The 20,549-nt window shown below is 47.2% G+C and overlaps 1 protein-coding gene across 1 annotated transcript; it reads right to left on the minus strand.

Annotated features, from left to right (window-relative positions):
• Positions 1-7,494: 7,494 nt before the first annotated feature.
• Positions 7,495-13,086, minus strand: LOC100060518 (transcription factor SPT20 homolog). The gene is made up of 2 exons (XM_023634203.2): positions 10,753-13,086; positions 7,495-10,347 (listed from the first exon to the last, which is right to left on the minus strand). Exons 1-2 carry the CDS (start codon positions 12,951-12,953, stop codon positions 10,200-10,202), a joined length of 2,349 nt encoding a protein of 782 aa, XP_023489971.1. The 5' UTR covers positions 12,954-13,086; the 3' UTR covers positions 7,495-10,199.
• Between the last annotated feature and the right edge of the window lie 7,463 nt (positions 13,087-20,549).

A 20,549-nucleotide genomic window follows, 5' to 3' on the forward strand; every position in this document is an offset into this window, starting at 1 on the left:
AAATAATAAAGGAATACAGTCAAGTTGCGGGATAAAAAATCAACATACAAAAATCGGTTGCATTTCTATAAACTAACAACGAAGTAGCAGAAAGAGAAATTAAGAATACAATCCCACTTACAATTGCAACAAAAAGAATAAAATGCCTAGGAATAAACTTAACCAAAGAGGTGAAAGATCTGTACACCGAAAACTATAAAACACTGTTGAAAGAAATCGAAGAAGACACAAAGAAATGGAAAGATATTCCTTGCTCTTGGATTGGAAGAATTAACATCGTTAAAATGTCCATACTTCCTAAAGCAATCTATAGATTCAATGCAATCCCCATCAAAGTTACAACAACATTTTCACAGAAGTAGAACAAAGAATCCTAAAATTTATATGGAACAGCAAAAGACCCCGAACAGCCAAAGGTATCCTGAGAAAAAAGAACAAAGCTGGAGGTATCACACTCCCTGATTTCAAAATATACTACAAAGGTCTAGTAGCCAAAACAGCATGGTACTGGCACAGAAACAGACACGCAGATCAATGGAACAGGATCGAGAGCCCAGAAATAAACCCACACATTTATGGACAGCTAATATTCATCAAGGGAGCCAAGAGCATACGGTGGAGAAAGGAGAGTCTCTTCAATAAATGGTGTTGGGAAAACTGGACAGCCACGTGCAAAAGAATGAAAGTAGACGGTTACCTTACACTGTGCACAGAAATCAACTCAAAATGGATTAAAGATTTAAATGTAAGATCCAAAACCATGAAACTCTAGAAGAAAACATAGGCAGTACACTCTTTGACATCGGTCTTAGCAGCATATTTTCAAGTACCATGTCTGACCGGGTAAGGGAAACAAAAGAAAAAATGAACAAATGGGACTACATCAAAATCTTTATTTCTTATAAATTATAATATAGCTGGGTTTGGTTTTGTTTTTTAAACTCATTTTGCCATTTTCAATCTTTTGATAGAATTAAGTCTATTTGCATTTACTGAAATAACTAATAGACTTGATTTTATTCCTTCCACGTTGTAAATATATCATTTTGCTTTAATGGTTCTTTTTTTCGTTTTCCTTATTTTTGCTGATTTTATTAAGTTGCTATCCATTCCATTTTTTGTCCTTGCTAATTTGGAAGTTCCATCGCATTTTTCCATTCTCTTAATGGCAACTTATTATTCTCCGGTATTCTTAATTGATTGCATGTTTTGTTACCATTATTTGAAAAGAAGACCTCCCAACTGTTTTCTCACCTGGTCAGTCTATTTTTCCTTGCACCCCCTACCCCAAGAAGATAAGACTGTGAGACTATTTTAATTCCCTTCCCCCTTATTGCCCTAGTTGAGAAATTTCAAATGCTCTTTCTCCACTCTACTTCCATGCTTACCACATCCAATGCCTAGGTTTTTCTGAAATAATTTAGTTCTAGATTATTATTAAAATGGTCTTCACAGCAACCTCTTTTGTTTTAAGAATCTTATCTATGGGCCAGCCTGGTGGTGTAGTGGTTAAGTTTATGCGCTCTGCTTCGGCAGCCTGGGGTTTGCAGGTTCAGATCCCAGGCACAGACCTGGCACTGCCCATCAAGCCATGCTGTGGTGGCATCCCACATACAAAATAGGGGAAGACTGCCACAGACGTTAGCTCAGGGACAATCTTTCTCAAGCAAAAAGAGGAAGATTGGTAACAGATGTTAGCTCAGGCCCACTCTTCCTCACCAAGAAAAAAAAAAACCCTTATCTAGTACTCATATTATATATTCCAAGACATTCTAATTGATTTAGATTGAGCTACATATTATTTTCAGAAATCCGATCTTCATCCATTTAATTTAAACTTTAGTACTTGAAGCCTCTTTGTTTATTTGTTGTTTGGTTAGAATGATTTCCTGAGTATTTTTCCAAATAGCTCATGTGGCTGTTAAAATTTCTTAATTCTTAAATAGTTCAAAAAAATTTTTTTTACCATGACGGATGAATGAAACACTGGCTTGGTATGGGGTTCTTGGGCTTCAGTCCTTTGTTCTCTGTAGTCTCTAGATGTTATTTCAACAACTCCTAGCTTCTAGGACTTCCAGTGTTGCATATGAGCAGTCCAATACTCATCTCACTTCTTTTTATTTGTAGATAACTTATTCTTTCTGAGTGAAAGCTTAAGATTTACTTTTTATTCTTGAGATTTATAACTTTACCAAGATAAACCTGTGTGTATATTATTTATTGTCATGATAATGCTACATAATGAACTACCACAAAAATCTCAGTGGCATTAAATAGTAGGCATTTATTGGTAATTTGCACATCTACAAATCTGGGCTGGGCTTGACACTAAGATTCAGGTTGGGTCCAGGTCTGCCTGATGTCCTTCTCATCCTCCTTGGATCAGGAGCCTCCCAAAGCATGGCAGAGAGCCATGGCAGAAAGCAGAAGCAAAGGAAGATGAGCTCACTACACAGCTGTAATTCAAACTTCTGCTTGTATCATATCTACTAACAGTCCATTGGCCAAGGTGAGTCACATGGCGAAAGAGTTAGAGAAGTACAATCTGCTTACACACATTCGAAAAAGGCAAGGGAATCAATACTTGTTAAACGGTAATCTAACCTACTATAATGTGTAGATTATCTACCATAATTCTCACGGAACCTACCGGGAACTCGGTGCACTTTTATAATCTGTAAACTTGGGTTTTTGTTTTGTTCGAGGAAATTTTCACTTATTACTTGCTTACCCCGCTTCTCCTCCATCAGTTCCTATGTCTCCTTCTTGATCTCCTAGTTTTGCTTGTTACCTCCTGGATCTATCCTCCAAGTCTCTTATCTTTTCTTCTCTATAAATTCCGTCTTTTTGTATTTTTGAGACATTATTTTTGGAGATATTTCTTTCCCTTCACCCAGATTACAAACTCTGGCCTCAGCAGTAGCCCACCTCTCCTTTAATTTATCTAATGCATTTTTAAGTTTGAAATCATAGCATCTAGTTACAGAAAGTTTGTGTGGGGGGAAGGGGTGTATATATAGGGTGATCAACTTATCCTGGTTTCCCCAGGACTGTCCTGGTTTTACCATTGAAAGCCCCTCATCCCTGAAACTCCCTCAGTGCCAGGCAAACTGGGACAGCCAGTGACCTCAGTACTGTACTTGAATCTCTTTAAATTACAGTTTTAGTTTTTAAAAGTTGTTATCTGTCCTCCTCTAGCAATTCTGTTTTGCAGAGCGCCCGTCCTGTTTGATCTTCCTCCTCCCAGCTGCTGAGAACGCTTAGATGTCTTGTTATTTTTCTTTATCTACCATACCGAGACCATTTGGGTAGCATCTGTCACACACCAGGGCTTGGAATGAATTGAGTCATCAGTTTTATTGGGGGAAAGGAAAACTTACAAGGCGAGAGTAGCAAGAGAAGAGAAGGCACAGGTCCTCTTCCTTTCATCACCCATTAGAGAAGAATGCCAGTGCCACCTCACGGTCCTGGATACATAGGATGGGTCCACGTTCCAGTAGAGGGACCTGCACTCTTACTGCTCTCCTTGTACAGAATGAGCATGAGAACTCAACCTTATCAATGAAGGGACACACAAACTGCTTGAGGCAGTCTGGAGTTGGATGCTAGCTATTTAAAGGAATTGTCTGGGAATTCCAGTTGCCACCACCTGAAGTCTGTTGGGAGACACTTCTCCATGGGCTTCTCTTGTTTCTTCTGTCCTATGAGCTGAGGCACTGACAGTCTTTATTCTGGACTAAATTTCCAAGGAAGTTTGTACAGGGGACTATCTTAGGAAATAGAGATAGTGTCTCCCTGTAGAGCCAAAGACAAATTTGTTTGTTGACCAGTATAATAAAGATAATGTCTCCCTCTAGAGCAAAAATTGGGTAGGTTTGCCTGCAGCCCCCTTTAAAATATTGGTATTTCCTAAGCTTAGCTTCCTCCCCTGTGACACACATCCACGGCACGTGCAGCATCTACTTGGGCCCACCTCTGTGTTGCCCCCATGGGTCTTGGGGGAGAGGGGGGTAAGGGAACTAATACAAACATGAAACTCATGCTGCCTGTTGTGCTATGAATAATCAAGTCCTTCGTCTCTGACCCACTGTTCTTGTGTCTTCTGCCAGCAACCATGAAACTAAAACACACTAACTTGTTAGCTTGCAAGCAGGGTAAAGTCTCAGACTCTTCACAGTTCACGACGGAGCCCATTACAAGTGACATGCCCTTCTTTCAGGAAGCTGGGTTCGGTGGAAGCCCCAATCCCCACTCTGCTCCAGCCCCAGCTGATTGTGGTCCAGGCAACCCAGAATGAGGTCACTTTGGGATAATGCTTATTCAATACAATGGATAACTGGCAACTACAAGGTGTTTGATAATCACTGATCTTTAGATGGAGGAAGCCCCAGTCTATGGAAGAGTTGTCTTTCAAAGATTTATTTATGGGCCCGCCCCGTGGCTGAGTGGCTAAGTTCCTGCGCTCCACTTCAGCCGCCCAAGGTTTCACCGGTTCGGATCCTGGGAGCGGACATGGCACCGCTCATCAGGGCATGCTGAGGCGGCATCCCACATGCCACAACTAGAAGGACCTACAACTAAAATACACAACTACGTACTGGGGGGCTCTAGGGAGAAGAAGAAGAGAAAAAAAAAGGAAAAGACTGGCAACAGATGTTAGCTCAGGTGCCAATCTTTAAAAAAAAATTATTTATAAGTATTTTCCCATGGAAATAACTTGATAAATGGCAGTTATACCTAGCCTGAGGTATTCCCAGACTAGCTCTCTAAGCTTATTAAGCAGGTTCAGCTTAGTGGTTAAGACTATGGGTTCTGGAGCCAAATCGCCTAGATTCCAATCCTGGCCCCTAACAGCTAGATGTCTGACCTTTGACAAGTTACACTAACCTCTGTTTCCTCACTTGAAAATGGAATTAACACTAACCACCAACAGGGTCATTTTGAGGATTAAATGAATAATGCATGCCTTGTCAGCAACTCCTTTCCAAGCTGCTGTGATAACCATTCCATAATCTGGCCACTATGTACAATTTAAGCAAACCTGATCGTTACCTATAGTCGTGCTCACATAACAGGTACTGTTGGAGATGATGCTTATCATCTACTTCGTTTCCCAGGGGAGGAGCTTCCATCAGAGAAAGTATACTTTTTTCTTTTTTAATAAAGATTTTTTTTCCTTTTTCTCCCAAAGCCCCCGGTACATAGTTGCATATTTTTAGTTGTGGGTCCTTCTAGTTGTGGCATGTGGGACGCCGCCTCAGTGTGGCCTTACGAGCGGTGCCATGTCCATGCCCAGGATTCTAACCAGTGAAACCCTGGGCCACCGAAGCAGAGCACGCAAACTAACCACTTGGCCATGGGGCTGGCCCCAGAGAGCAAGTATTCTTCACCTGGGGTCCATGGACACTTTTAGAGGATCTGTGAACTTACTGGGAAAAGAAAACCTCTTATATCTTTATTATCTCTGACCTCTAACTAAAATGTAATATTTCCTACAAATACAAATACAGATAAACCACAGTAGTATTAACAGTGTCTGTGAATTTGTATCGAATAGAAATCACAGACATTTTCCTATGACAGTTCACTCGTTGTAAATCTCTCAAAGTATTATTTATGCTCCAGCACCACTTCGAAATTATGGTATTATTAGTCCCACCACTAAATCTTATTATTTAATGCATGAACAAAGAAACACACATATTATCATAAACTTACTTATGTATACTTTCAGGGTTGTACTTTAGTGTAATCGGTTCCCCTTGAAGTGCCATATGTTTGATTTTATGCACATAAAAACATTATTCTGAGAAAAGATCCATACGCTTCACCAAGTGACAAAGAGGCCTGCCCAGGGGTTAAGAAGCTCTTCACTAGAGGAAAATTGCCCTTGCCCTGCCCCCTCAGTTCTCCCCAGTGAGAGGGCCGGACCCACGAGGAGGGCTCTGCAGATCCCCAGGCTCGCCTGTGAGTGAATGGAAGACTCTCCCCAATCCCGGGGTGCAGTATTAGGAAACCTGCTTCATCCAGATCTAAATTATGTCCTTGAATATAGGAGCGTCACGTATGAAGGGAATATATTGACGTCCAGCTGTCTGACTCCTGAATCTCTTTCAAATGGTTCCAAACTATGGCAGAGATGTCAGTTCTCAGCTCCCGTCAAACACCGACATACAGCTAGTGACAGACTGCAATTTGTCGTTTCACCCATAGGTCTTGCGGTCTCTCCAACCATGTGGTGAGCCCACTGGGGAGGGGTCTCTGTCTTGCTCTCAGTGAGACAGTGGAGAGGGCAGTGTGGTAAAGGACGTGGTCTCTGACCCCAGGAGGCTTGGCTCCAAATCTGGGCTCTGATACTTCTCAACTGGGTGGCCTGAAGCAAATTACTCAAGCTCCCAATGCCTTGTTTCCTCATCCATAATTGTAATTTCCTTATGGGGTCCTTTCAAGGACTGAGCGAGTTAAAACGTAAAATAGAACAGTGCCTCGCACGTGGGGAGAACAGAAGGAAAAAAATCTTGTATTTCATAGCCTAGGTGTTTTTCAACATGCAATTAAAATAGCTAAGTACATTTTCCCTGCAGATGAAATGCTGAAGTCCTGGAGATGAAGAATGATTTTATTAGATTTTATGGGAGAAAGTATTTAACTATGTGGAACATTAGTAAGACTCTATCGGTAAGAAGAAACTCAGTTTGCTCTAAAAAACAGGTGATCGTGGTGCTATTTCAGGAGGCAGCGCACAGCAAAACCCGACGACAATATCAGTATCTGCCGGGAGGTGGGAGAAGTGGGAACGGGACCTCAGAGACAGCCTGTCCATCAACGAACCCGTCTCTGTTCCTTTTAAGAAACAAACAAAAGTTTCTTAGGTGAATGGGGCATTCTCGCCAAGGTCTTCTCAAAACAGAAATCTAGAATGGAATGACAGATTTTGTAACTTATCATTCAGACATAAGTACAAATTCTCTGTGCAGACACACATACCTGGACGTCATGGGCTGAGCAATAAATACTCTTCTCTCTGGAATCTTATTTCTACCATCTCCTTGGTCTGTGTCCTGACCTCTGTCTTGTGGTAGGGTAATAAGCCACTAAAATCTTGAGCCCTCTGCTATTTCACATTCTCTACTGTGTACTCATCTTTATATATGTAACATTCATTATTCTATTGAGGCTTTATCATACTGAGAATCTAGCTTAACTTGCTGAGGGATAAAATTACATGAGTTCTGAGTAAGATCTAGATTCTGAAGAGCGATTTTACTTCTCTGTGGGAGCTGTACACTCCCCATTCCACCGAGGGCCTGACACAGGATGAAGCACCTGGGAAGTCCCCCCTACATAAATGTTGAATAAATACACACTCTGGGATTTTATTTCAAGGGTGATGCTCTTTCTTCTGCCTCATAATAGCAGTTGCATCAAATTTCCAGCCTCAGTGCGGATCATTAAAAGGAAATGAACAAAGACCAGCAAACCGTAATCTGAAACAAAGCTGAATTTAATTGCTTGACTGTGAAAAGAGCACCACATTGCTCGAGAACAAGTACAGCTAGTGTCTCCAGGTAAGACTTGAAAGGACCAGAAAGAGGGCAAAAGGGCGGAAGTACATCAAATGTGGTGAGGTTCCGAGTTCAGGTCTCTGGTTGGCTCCCGAGGCAGAGGAGCCTAAACTCTCTTCTGCAGCTGGTCATTGCACTGCTTCACTTCTTAACAGCCCAGGCACCGTTCCCAGAGACGTCCAGGATGGGTCACATAAAGCTTAAATGGGCTCAGTGTCACTCGGGTGGCATACCTGACGCGTTTGCTTGAAGTCAACCGACATCTTCCCTTAAGAGGATCGGCAGCCCTTTAGTACAGCCAGGTTGCCTGAGTTCCCTGTCTCTTCATTCGTCTCTTTTGGAACTGCCAGACCAAATTTCCTTTTTTTCTTAGGGCAAAAGGCAGAGAAACATACATGCGTACTCAGAAAAATAAATTTTATATCGACAGGTTGCCTTTCAAAGTTGTAAGAGAGCAAAATACAAGAGGCACTGAGACAAATACTTGCATACAATAGTTCATCGCAACGTTATTCACAACAGACAAGAGGTGGGCACAACCCAAATGTTCATCAGCACATGACCGGATAAACAAAATGTGGCGTATACAACCAACGGGATTAAGCCATGAAAAGGAATGAAGTACTGACGCATGTTACACTGTGGACGAACCTCAAAAATGTTACACCAAGTGAAAGAAGCCAGACATCAAAGGTCACAGACTGTGTGATTCCATTTACAGGAACTATCTAGAATAGGGAAGGCCATAGAGACGGAAAGCAAATTGGTGGTTTCTGGGGCTGGGGGAGGGGAGGATGGCAACCGAGTGCTTAACAGCTACAGAGATTTCTTCTGGGGTGATGAACATGTCCTGAAATAGACAGAGGTGGTGGTTGCACCAACAGCGTATATGTAGCAAATGCCTCAGAACCGTATACTTTAAAATGGTTGTTCCTTATGTAAATTACATCTCAATAAAAAAAGAAAGGAAGAAGGGAAAAAAGAAAACACAAAAGCCCAGAGATCTCTTGAGTCCCACTGAAACCAGGAAGAAGGACGAAAAGGTGAGGGTGCAGGGGCTACTGAACTGATGCTCCTGAAGGAAGTGAGGAAGGGGAGAGAAAGGACGAGAACGGGGTGGGTTCCACTTTAGAGTCTCACAAGGTCACCAGCACTTGAAAAGCAAACAAACAAAACTCAGTTCCAATGTTCAGCACTTTGCTTTTCTGCGAATAACCCAGAGTCCTAAAAAGGGTCTATGATTGTATCAGGAGAGAAAATGAGATGTCTCAGAAGTGCCTTTTCAAGGCCAGTGGTTGAGGCCTGGAGGGGCAGCCGAACTTGGTGGGGGGGGCACCGAGCGGAGGTGGAGCCTCTTAAAGGGCTGGGGACACCCAGCGAGCACATGCGCCCAATCCATTCCACACCCTGGGAGTCTCCAGGTCCGTAATACAAGTTGGACAAGCATCATTTTTTGGTAGTTTTAACTTTTTTTCAAAACACACTTGTAAAAATTACGTTTCATACACTGTGTACAAACCTTTTAAACTAAATAAACAAATACCAAAGTACATTCTTCTGAACATGTTTCAATATTTCACAGGTCGCTTCAGCACATATTTTGTACAGTGAAACCATTTTTCTTCAAGAACTATGGACCTTCCGGTCACATCTACAACGTGGAGGAACCTTTAGGACATGATGCTAAGTGAGATAATCCAGTGACAAAAACACAGATCCTGTGTGACCCCACTTCCATGAAGGATCTAAAGCAGCCACACTCAGAGACAGGAAAGAGAATGGCGGTGGCCAGGGGCTGGGGGAGGGCACACGGGGAGCTGGTGCTCAGGGGACATAGAGCTTCACTTCGGCAAGAGGAAAACAGGCCTAGAAATCTGCGGGACAACAATGCGAATATACTGAACATCATGGAACTGCTCACTTAAAAATGGTTAAGGGGCCGGCCCCGTGGCCGAGTGGTTAAGTTCGTGCGCTCCACTTCAGCAGCCTGGGGTTCACCAGTTCAGATCCTGGGCGCGGACATGCCACCGCTCAGCAGGCCACGCTGAGGCGGCGTCCCACATGCTACAACTAGAAGGACCAAAAGCTAAGATATACAGCTATGCACCGTGGGCTTTGGGGAAAAGAAAAAGAAAAAGAAAAAAGAAGATTGGCAACAGTTGTTAGCTCAGGTACCAACCTTAAAACATTTTTCTAAAAACTCTCAAAAGAATGGTTAAGATGGTACATTTTATGTTAAATGTTTTTTAACTCACTTAAAAAATTTAAAAACTAGCCATCCTGTTAAAATAATACTAATTGTAACCTGATTGGTGTGGTGGTTTTCTTGTTTTAGAGAACTTATAGGCCTCAGGAGTTTGAGCCTAGTTTGGAGTTGGGTACACGTTACATGATGATGATAAAAACAACTATGTCAACAACCGCCCCCAAAGCAATGGCTTCAGCAAAACACCCCAGCTTATTAAACCTCTTCCTTGTTTCTAGGTGAAAAGCCTGGGGCTGCGCTTCGGTATCAAGCTTGCACATCTAATAATGGGAACGACTGACACATTAGAAAAACCACAGATGAACCAAAAACTCGGGACTCATTAGGCTCGATGCCCTGGGATTTGGAGAAAGAGAAAATAACGCACCTCAGGATTTGGGAGGGGTTGGCGGGCCTCTATTCGCTTTACCTTGTGACTGGCTTGCTGTCTGTGGGCGCCGACGGGGCTGACCTGTCTGGGCTGCTGCTGGTGCCACAGCCACTGGGGGCTGCAAGATTCTCAAGTGTTGTATCTGCAGCAGCTGCTGCTGTGGCTGCTGCAGGTGTCGTGGCTGCTGTGGCTGCTGCTGCTGCTGTGGCTGCTGCAGGTGTCGTGGCTGCTGTGGCTGCTGCTGCTGCTGCTGCTGCAGGTGTTGTGGCTGCCGTGGCTGCTGCTGCTGCTGTGGCTGCTGCAGGTGTCCTGGCTGCTGTGGCTGCTGCTGCTGCTGCTGCTGCTGCAGGTGTTGTTGCTGCCGTGGCTGCTGCTGATGCTGTGGCTGCAGCAGGTGTCGTGGCTGCTGCTGCTGCTGCTGCTGCTGCTGCTGCTGCAGGTGTTGTTGCTGCCGTGGCTGCTGTTGATGCTGCGGCTGCTGCTGCTGCTGCTGACGGTGTTGTTGCTGCCGTGGCTGCTGCTGATGCTGTGGTTGCTGCTGACGTTGCGGCTGCTGCAGCTGCTGCAAGGCAGAGGAGAGCTGGACTCTCTGCAGAGGAAGGCTTTGCCCAGGTCTTTGCAGGGCAGGGACAGGCGGAGACAACACAATCACCTGGGGCTGCAGAAAACTTCTACTGACGTTAACGACAACAGCTTGCTGGGCACAGAAGGCCGTTTTCTGACTGGCTGAACCTTGTGCACTTGCACCCTGTGACACTAGCTGCTGAGGATGCGAAGTGGAGGGCTGCTGACCCTGTAGCTCTGGAATCAGCTGATAGAGGTGCTGCTGCTGCAGCTGCCCAGGCAGCTGCTGGGTGTTCACAATGAGCGAACCTGGTGGAAACTGGAGCAGAGTTAAGGGCCTGGCACCTGGAGCATCTTTTAAAATCACTCGAACACCTACTTGAGAATTCGCTTGCAGGGCAGTGGGTGGCGCTTTTGGTGGCTGGCCTCTTAAGGGCAGGTTGCTGGGCAAGATTCCCGCGGGAGCTGTGGCCCGAGTGGCAGAGCCCTGCGAGGGGTTGGGAGCTCTCACCAAAGCGTGGGTTCCGGGAACAGAATTCACCACTTTGATGACCCTGACACCAACGGGGCTGACCCTGACCTGGGTGGTCACCTGTGTTTGTGATGAGCCAGCAGTGGACTGGGCGGCTGCAGGAAGCGTGCTAACTCGACTCACTTCCACAGGGGAATTCTGGGGAAGACTTGGTGGCTTAGAAGCAGGAGCAGGAGATGCAGACTTATGAAAGCCGCCTGCCTGCTGTGGAGGAAAACTGCTGGCTGAGGAACTCGTGCCTGAGCTCGAGGGCAGCGTGACGGGCGGCGGTGGAGGTTGGACTTCCTCCCCCAGGACTGAGGCCTGAAGCAGCACGGTCTTAGGCCGTTCTGTTTCCTTCCCTGGAGAAAGTGGGCTGAGACTGGCTGAGCCACTGGAGCTGTGTGACACCTTGACTGGACAACTGCTGTTCTTCTGGACCAATTCCTCGGGCCGAATGACTACCGTCCCAGCATCAGTCTTCGACCCAGGCATGAAACTCTTTGAATGGTCACCTCTGGAGGGGTGGGGGGGAGACAGCTGTCTCTCATATCTGGCTTTTTTAGGTGACATTTCTTTCCCAGAGATAAGTGGATCATTAAGCGAGCGCATGAAGAACATCTTTGTATCCCGGTACTGATCGCCTGCTTCCCATTCAAATACAGAATCATCTCTGACTTCATGGGCTGGCCAGCCTGTTGGCTGGGAGTCATCAGAGCTCACGGACTTCTTCCCTGTAGCATATTTCTCCACATCCACTTCAGAAGGTACGGCCAAGTCACAGGGTCTCTGTTCCCACACATCCACATAATTCCCTGCTCCAGAAATTTTGAGGTCATACTGCTCACCTGCGTTACTCTCTTTGCTTGGTTGGCAAGAAGTCAGTACCGTTAGCTCGGGTGGAGGTGGGCCATGAGACAGCTCCTGCTGCCGACTCAGAGCCGGGCTCGAGCACCTCTTGAAGCAGCGCTTCATTGGGTCAGTGTTCATCTTTTGTTTGTTATAAAGCAGACTGTTTGCAGTGCAGGCTACTGACACAGAAGGATCAAGACACAGTGGTTCAGCTGTGGCTAAGATCAGCTGGCTCTCGAGCAACAGTTTGTCCTCCTGGGTCCATGTCTGGCTGTCGCTGGTTAGGGACTCTACGTCGCAGGCTAACGTCTGCATGGTTGGTCGTAAGAGAATGCACCTGCTCTGGTAACCAGGGGCCTCCACGTCACTGGACTGCCTGTAGTCCCGTATTTCTGCGATGACGCATCCACAGTGAAAAACGTTCACCTGAGATTTTTCCAGGAGACCCACCAAAACAGGAGGTAATTCTTCTGCATCCAAGTACTGGAGCAGTTCCCCCTCTTCATAAGACAGCCGAATGGTCTCCGAATACGAGCCATTTTCTCCCCTGAGCATCAGCGAGTATCCCTGCCCTCCTGGGTGCAGATTGACCACTAAACGCGACAACGACTCTCTCTGAACAAGCTTCTCTAGCAAGTTCACGTTGCTTCGTAATTCCTCCGCAACCTCAGGCTCTCTGTCGCATTCTTCAACATATATGTCATACAGTTTCTCATAGACCGATTTTTCCCCTCTAGACGCGTACTTCCTTTTAGGAGGTCTCTGTTGGGCACTTTCGATGACACACGCCGCGCGATCCAGAGCTCGTTCTAAGGCGTGTTGCATCCTCGCGTACGACAGGGGCCCTAAAAGAAGGCAAAGCCCAAGTGACGAGCCGGTGGAAATCCCGTCCTTCCTATAGATTATCGGCCTGCAAACGCCGCGACCCCAGGCGGAGCCACCGGCCTCGCTTCAAAACGGACCCCAGGAGACCCGCCCCAGGGAAGCGCCACACGAAGTACTTGCGATCGGAAAAGCCGCCACGCGCTGGAGCCGCCACCGCGCTGAGCCTCGTGTCGCTGGGGCCGGGCCGGAAGTGGATGGGAGGGTCGTCACCCCCCCACCTACCCCCCTGCGGCGCCGCTGCTGCGCCTGCGCCCTCCCCGCCGGCGGGCCGCTGCCCCCTGCGGTGGCCTGCGGGCCGGGGCCGCGCTCCCTGCTGCGAAGGCTGCTTTCCCACCCGAGGCCTGGGCCCGCCGGGCTTTTTCTCTTCGTTCGCCATCAACAGCATGCACGTCAAAGCACAAGCAACCAACAAAGAAATCCATGCTTTTCTGGTACGCTTTTAGTGCATGCGGTTTTCGCAGCAATGCAAGCGTCGGGAAAGCCGTGGAAGGCGGTCATTTCTTTTCTTGGCCCGAACTTCACCAGGAGTTGTTCACTGTTTTTAGAATCTCTCGTCCTCTATGGCAGGGCTGCTCCCGGTGTCCATCACCAGGTTAACGCCGCCAGAGAGTCCACTTCCGTAGCTCCTGCCTACGCGGACGCTCGCTGTACTCGCTGCAAGTGGCAGGATCCTTCACTGACGCTTCCAGTGATCTCCTGCCCACGGGTTTCATATAGATGTGCACAAAACGTGGCATTCGTATACGCAAGTACTGCCCCTTGATCTCCCTGTGTATTACAATAAGGGCATTTTGCAGGTTTTTAAAAAGTGGGGGGTGGGGGGTCCCGCCTGTGGCTAGTGGTGAAGCTCAGCTCCACTTCGGCAGCCAGGGTTTGGTTCCCAGGGTCGACCTGCATCACTGTCAGTGGCCATGCTGTGGCAGAGGCTCACATACAAAGTAGAGGGAGATCGGAACTGATGTTAGCTCAGGGCAAATCTTCCTCAGCAAAACATAAAATAAAATAAATTTAAAAAGTATGTGGGAGGAAGTTCCTTTGTCTATGAATTACAGTTCAGGATTAAACTACTTGTTTAAAAAGGTGATTTGCATCTGATGGGCTTGAGAACTATTGTTCCAGGCGACGGCAGTACATTTTAAATGATTCCTGTAGCTGTAGACCACAGCTCCAGTCCTAATGATGGATTTGGAGAGATGTGATGGAGTCTTAGATAATGTATGAGCCATTGTCTTCCATTAGTTCCGTTGCCTTGAAAGCTGCCAGCCTTCTTGGACAAGTTTTTCAAAGAATCTCTTGGTGTTTAGATGCAGACATGATGATAGTACCATATTCCTAGTAAAGTCGCACAGATGAGAAGAATCCAAGACAAATTGCCAAAACTCTTGAATTACAGACTGCTAGAAAGTGTGTATTTTTTAATCGATAGCAATTATGATAATTACATGTTACATTAGATCCAGGCTATTGAGATAAGATTGAAAACTCCTAGACTGAGAGTCCCTTAAACATGCCCCTCGTTCAGGAACAGACAAGAATCATTTCGGACCGCCATACCGGTGGTTTGGGCGGATGGACACTCGTGGAGTGCCTCCAGGGGCTTGAAATCAGTTTCTTGACCCTTGTCAGCATGCCTTCCCTGTCTCTCTCTTCCCCGCACCTGTCCAAATTTAGGCCAAGCATGAGCCTGGGGAGCCGAATCCTGCTTTGCTGTCCAGTAACCCAAACATCCAACTTGAATGAAGCGGGAAGTAGTGAGATGAACGTGAGCTCTGACCCTCATTCAAAGCACCGCCTTATTCTTCCAACTGGAGTAGATGGACTTAGCTGCCTCCCAGACCCTGGCAGGCTGCTCACCTACCATCCCGCTAGCTTCTGTCCTCAGGGGTTTGCTGTGTGTTGGGTCTGACAAAGTGCGAATCTGTAACAGTATTCCATTTGGGCAGAGACGCTAACAGAAAGGGAAAGCTCTGTTTTCTTGATCTGAACTGGAGATTTTGTTGGATGAGAAGTGGCATGGTGGCCCTGTGCCTGAGTCGGCTTGTCTTCCTCAAAACTGAAGAAGTCCCAGGGTTCTGCTGGCTGCTCCTGGCCTGCAGACTCGACTTCCCAGCTTCTTGTTGTGGCAAAGGAGCAGAGCGGGGACTTGGGTGAGGCAAGTGAGGGGCCTAGGGCACCAGATTGAAGGAGACACCCGCTCTCGGCGTGGTGCAAGTCCCATCAGGGCTGGCGCCCTAGCTGCCTCTCTTGCCTCGCCTTGTCCCGGCCCTGCACATAGGCCCCACACCGCCTGGCGCCTGCCTCCTTCCCAGGTGCATCTCTGCCCTCTCTTTCCCGAGCTTTCTGTGCTCTGAGCATGGTCACCTTGCTGCAGAGAGGCCAACCCCTTCAGGGCTCTGTACCCTTGTCAAAGGCTGTGTCCTCTGCTCAGCGGTCCTCTCTGCTTAGTCAGCTGCTGGTCTGCACCGCTCACCTCCAACATCCTCTCCTGTCTCCAGGAAGCGAGCATCCTCTTGTGCCTCTGTCAAAGCACACTCACCACGTGCCTCGTTGGAGCCAGGTTCGCATTGGAAAGGCGTTGAGTGTTTGCACTGTTTCTCCACACCCAGCCTCTGGGCTCCCTGAGGGCAGAGACGGTGTCTTTTCCATCTTTGTTTGGTCACCAACTCGGTCATTACTTGGCTCATGGTTGGCGCCATAGAATGAAGGAATGATTGACTCCACGCTCCCGTTACTTCAACTCAAGACTCATAAGAACCCTGCGAAGTAAATATTTCACCCCCTTTTTAGAGCTGAGAAAAGTACCCAGAGCCAGGTCTTCTGACTCTGGTGCTGTACCGTGCCAGGGCTTCTGAACCTTGGCACTGTTGACATTGCTTGTGGGGGCACGGGGGCTGTCCTGTGCACTGTAGGATGTTTAGCAGCATCCCTGTCCTTCCCACCAGATGCCCTAGCACTCGTCCCCAGCTGTGGTAACCAAAAATGGCTCCAGATATCGGCAAATATCCCCTGGGCGGGAGGAGGGGGGGTAAAACCACCTCCTGGTTGAGAACCACTCAACTACCCCGCTCTGTAAACCGTGAGCGTGACCCAAACGCAGCCCCTTAGCTGACGTCCCAGGGTGCCTCCACCTAGTGGAGATGTGGATCTGCCCACTGTGTCACGGGATGGCCTGGAGCCTCAGTTGTTGTATCGATTGTGTCTTAGGTTGGGCTTCCTCGGAAGCACACGCTGAGACGAGGATTTGAGTGCAAGCAGTTTATTTGGGAGCTCAGCCCGAGAAGCACTGGGAGGGGAAAGGGGAGCTGAGTCAGGAATGGGAAAAATGACAGTGATAGGCATGTTTGTGAGCAGAAGACTACTGTGGACAACTGGTCCCTGCCGAGGACCTCTGGGGGACAGTACAGAACAAGCCTCCAGCTGTTCTAGCCTAGAGGGGAGGAAGCTGAGGTATTTATCCATCCGCTCCTCTCTCTCATTGGCTGAGGACAGTCCTGGGGGCACTATTCCCTGTCACTCCAGGTTGCCACATATGAGAGCCACCCCTGCTGATGTGGCCCCAGAATGCCCTCATTCAGAGACTCACAAGTGCTTGCAGTACGACTGTCCACGTGTAGAATGGCGAGTGCCGCGGGCAGATGGGCAGAGCATGGGCAGCATCTGCTCCGCCAGGGCCGAAGGTAAGTGGGAGAAGTCAGCCATTCGTTCTTAGCGCTGTGGAGAAATGGGCTGTGTGCCGTATCTGGGCACATGGAGAAAGGAAACTGTATTCCATCCAAGTGAAATGGACAGTTTCAGGTGAGGTGTTTTTGTCAGCTCTTAAAGCCAACAGGGCCAAAGATGGAGGGTGTGGCCCACTCCTTCCTCCTCAGCAGGAAGAGGCCAAGGCGGCCTGGGCTACAGGTGCACCGATGGGACTCTGCATCTGGCTGTGTGCGTATTCCAGTGTGCCGTAGGTGGCCTGGCAGTGCTTATCATGGCTCAGCCATCCCCTTCACTTGAGCTCCCTAATTGCCTGGTCTCTCCACAAGGTGAGGCTTTTACCAAGTTTACTTTGACTGCAGGCCGTCCTTGGAGCCTGCAAGCACGTTGGAGAGCTCGTTATAAGGACTCCCACTGCTGCGCTTCCCTACAGCAGCTCAGGGGTGAGGCGCACGCTGAGAAAACTCATCGCCAGACTAAGGTACACTAGAACAAGAAGAGAGCTGAATTAATTGCAAGATAATTGACCTGATTTACAGTTAGCAAAGTGCGTTGTTGTATACCCATTGAGGTCTATGTCTAGGTCTTTGCCACCTCTCCTGCTGCAGCTAATTAGAGGGACCAGCCAGAGGACTTGGAACTACGGGAAGCAAAGACTGGGGAAAGTGAAGATACATCGCTTGTTGGTGTTACCTCGGGTTAACCCTCCATGATTTGCCGTGAAACTTAACGTGTTTCTCCTGTCCTCAGGCCCCAGCTGCAATAGCAAATCCCAGGGAATGTTGTAGCCCTGTGAGATTACGTGAGTGAAGCTCTCGCACAGCCTGTATGTCATTCCGTGCTTCCACATCTGTTAGTTGTTTATTGAATCAAGAACTCAGAGCCCGTAAGTGTTGCACAGCGTATTTATTTTCCCCTTCCCTTCTTTCCTCCGTTTCCCAAACTCTGTCCCCCCTTCCCTTTCTTCCACTTGTGCATCCTTTTACCATTTTACTGAAAAATAAACGAAGTTGGGTTTTGTTCTGGTTTTATTGCTCTGTTAAGACTTTCATTCTACTCCCTGAAATATATAGCCATACCCTAATCATGGTTTCTCAACCTCTGCATTGTTCCCATTTGTCATGGGGGGCTGTCTTGTCCATTGTAGGATGTTTAGCAGCATCCCTGGCCTCTCCCCAGTAGACTCCAATAGCAGCCCTCTCAGTTAAGACCACCAAAAATGTCTCCAGACATGGCTAAATGTCCCCTGGGGGCAAAATTGTCCTGGCTAAGAACCATAACCCCATGGACCACAAAACTGGGTTTGGAGAAATGAAGCAGCAGTCTCCAAACCACAAAACACTTTACACCTCAATTTCTAGGACAGTTCAAATGATAGGTGTGAGTTTTTATTTTGTTTCTGTTTTTGCTGCAATTATGGTTTGCCCTGAATTATCTTGCTGATGCTCTAAATTTGCCGTTGGACATGGTGGATAGATAGAGTCCCTGGTCAGTGGGAGAGATGCAAATGAAAAGATCGTTAACTCTTTAGAAGGTAAATTTTCAAAAATAAACTAGTAGAGGTTTTTTTTTAAAATTCATTTGCCTGATAAACAGTCACTAAGCATGTCCATATTTTCTAGGTTTATTCAACAATTGAGAAACTTTGCTCATTTCAATAATTTTTCTTTGGTCTTCATTCACTATTTGCTGGTTCAGTGTATGTTCTCTGCACTTTATTTTTTTTTGGTGAGGAAGACTGGCTCTGAGCTAAGATCTGTTGCCATTCTTCCTCTTTTTGCTTGAGGAAGATTGTCCCTGAGCTAACATCTGTGCCAATCTTCCTCTGTTTTGTATGTGGGATGCCACCACAGCATGGCTTGATGAGCAGTCTGTAGGTCCACACCCTGGATCCAAACCTGCAAACCCTGGGCTGCCGAAGTGGAATGCATGAAGTGGAATGCTACGATGCCACTGGGCCGGCCCCTGTCTGCACTTTATTTTGTTTGAATGTCAGAGCATCCCTGGACTCAATCTTTCCACCATTTTTCTCTATTTGCAATCAGTCCTTCAATGACTACATCTACTTCCATGGCTTTAAGTACTATCAGTAAACAGATGCTTTCCGATTTTATGTCTCCAGCCTAGACCTCTCCCCTGAACTACAGACTCATAACATCCCTATTCACAATCTCCACCTGGATGTCTAATAGGAATTTTAAATTTAACATGTCCAAACCCAACTCCTGATCTTCCGCCCAGACGTGTTCATTTGGCAGCGTCTCAGTGGGGTTCGATCTGGGAATTGCAGTCACTATGAGTGATGAGGAATAACGGGTTTATTTATAGGGCCCAGACTTCACACAATTGTGGGAGAAGCTACGGAAGTAAAGGTATGGAAGAGGACAGTTGGAGGATCAAAGAAAAGTCACAAATCAGGGACCACAAAGGGAAGCTGGTGAAGAAGTCTATGGAGGGCGGTTGCCTCTGCATCTAGGGGCAGGCCTGATACTGCTGGAGGTCGGTAGAGCAGGCAGGCAGGAAGGAAAGCTGGGCATGAAGCAAGAGAGAGCAAGGACCAACTGGAACCTACAAGGACTAGCTGGAACCAGTAAGGGCAAACCCGTGTCTGTCTCTCACTGCCTCTAACCTCGATGATGCAGGTGACCTGCAGAAGGCATTGGCACCCTTTGCCATGGAGCTGCACATGCACCTGGCCCAGGACTCAGAGAAGCTGAAGGAGGAGATTCAATGGGAGTTGAAGATGCTGTGGGCCCAGCTGCTGCTTACCCCCCAACAAGGGGAGCCAGTAGTTCAATGACAATGTGTGTGAGCTGCAGTGACACCTGGCTGTCTGCACTGACCTTCAGAGTGTAATGGCTGCTGCTTCATTTCTGCCTTGCAGATCTCGTGAAAATTTTCCTTTTAGTCAGCCCTAACTCAGAATCACACAGAGAAGGGAATTCTAGGAAACATAGTCCGAGTCTAGCTAAGCTGACACGCTACAAAACCACCAGAGCAGTCTTCCCCATCTCAGTTAATAACAACTCCATCCTTCTAGTTGCTCAGGCCAAAAACCTTGGAATCATCCTTTTCTCTTCTCTTTCTCTCTTCCTCCCTACAGCCAACCTGTTGGTGCATCCTACACGCTTTATCTTCAAAATATATTCAGAATCCAGCTACTTCTGCCATGTCCTCAGCTACCACTCTGGGCAAAGGCACCATCGTGTTGCCTGGTTTGCTGCAGTAGCTTTCTAATTAGTCTCCCTCCTTCTACCCTTGCCCTCCTACATTTTATGCTCAACACAGCACCTAGAGAAAGCCTATTATGACATGTTTGGTCACGCCATCCCTCTGCTCAAAACCCTCCAATGGTCTCCCATGTCACATCCTTGTGAATGGCCTACAAGAGCCCCTTCCCTCTTCCCTCTCCATCCTCATCTCCTATTACTCATCTCCTCACTCATTCCACTCTGGTCACAGTTCTCCTTACTGTTCTCAGATATGGCACCCCACCTCATAGCTTTTGCAGTTGCTGTTCCCTCTGCCTGTAATGCTCTCCCCTTAGATATCTACATGGCTTTTCACCTCACCTCCTTCAAGTCTTTGCTCAAATGCTGCCTTCTCAGTGATGCCTTCCTGACCACCTCCACCCAGCATTCTATTCCCCTTCATTGCTTGATTTTCTCTTCCTGGCTCTTACCACATTCTAACTTATTCATTTCATTTATTGTCTGCCCCCCTTAAATGGAAACTTCACGAGGTCAGGTCTGATGCACAGGGATTCTCCTTCCCCTCTTTAGTGCCTAGAACAGTGTCTGGTACATAGTAGGTGCTCAATAAATATTTGTTGACTAA

Source organism: Equus caballus, chromosome X, assembly GCF_041296265.1.
Source record: "Equus caballus isolate H_3958 breed thoroughbred chromosome X, TB-T2T, whole genome shotgun sequence".
In the NCBI taxonomy this organism is placed as follows: Eukaryota; Metazoa; Chordata; class Mammalia; order Perissodactyla; family Equidae; genus Equus; species Equus caballus.

Excerpts from the sequence above, each read along its gene's own strand:
- LOC100060518 (XM_023634203.2), bottom strand. The coding sequence starts at position 12,953 with ATGCAACACGCCTTAGAACGAGCTCTGGATCGCGCGGCGTGTGTCATC. Across the intron at positions 10,348-10,752 it reads GCCTTGCAGCAGCTGCAGCA|GCAGATACAACACTTGAGAA; the intron begins GCCGCAACGTCA and ends GCAGCAGCTGCT.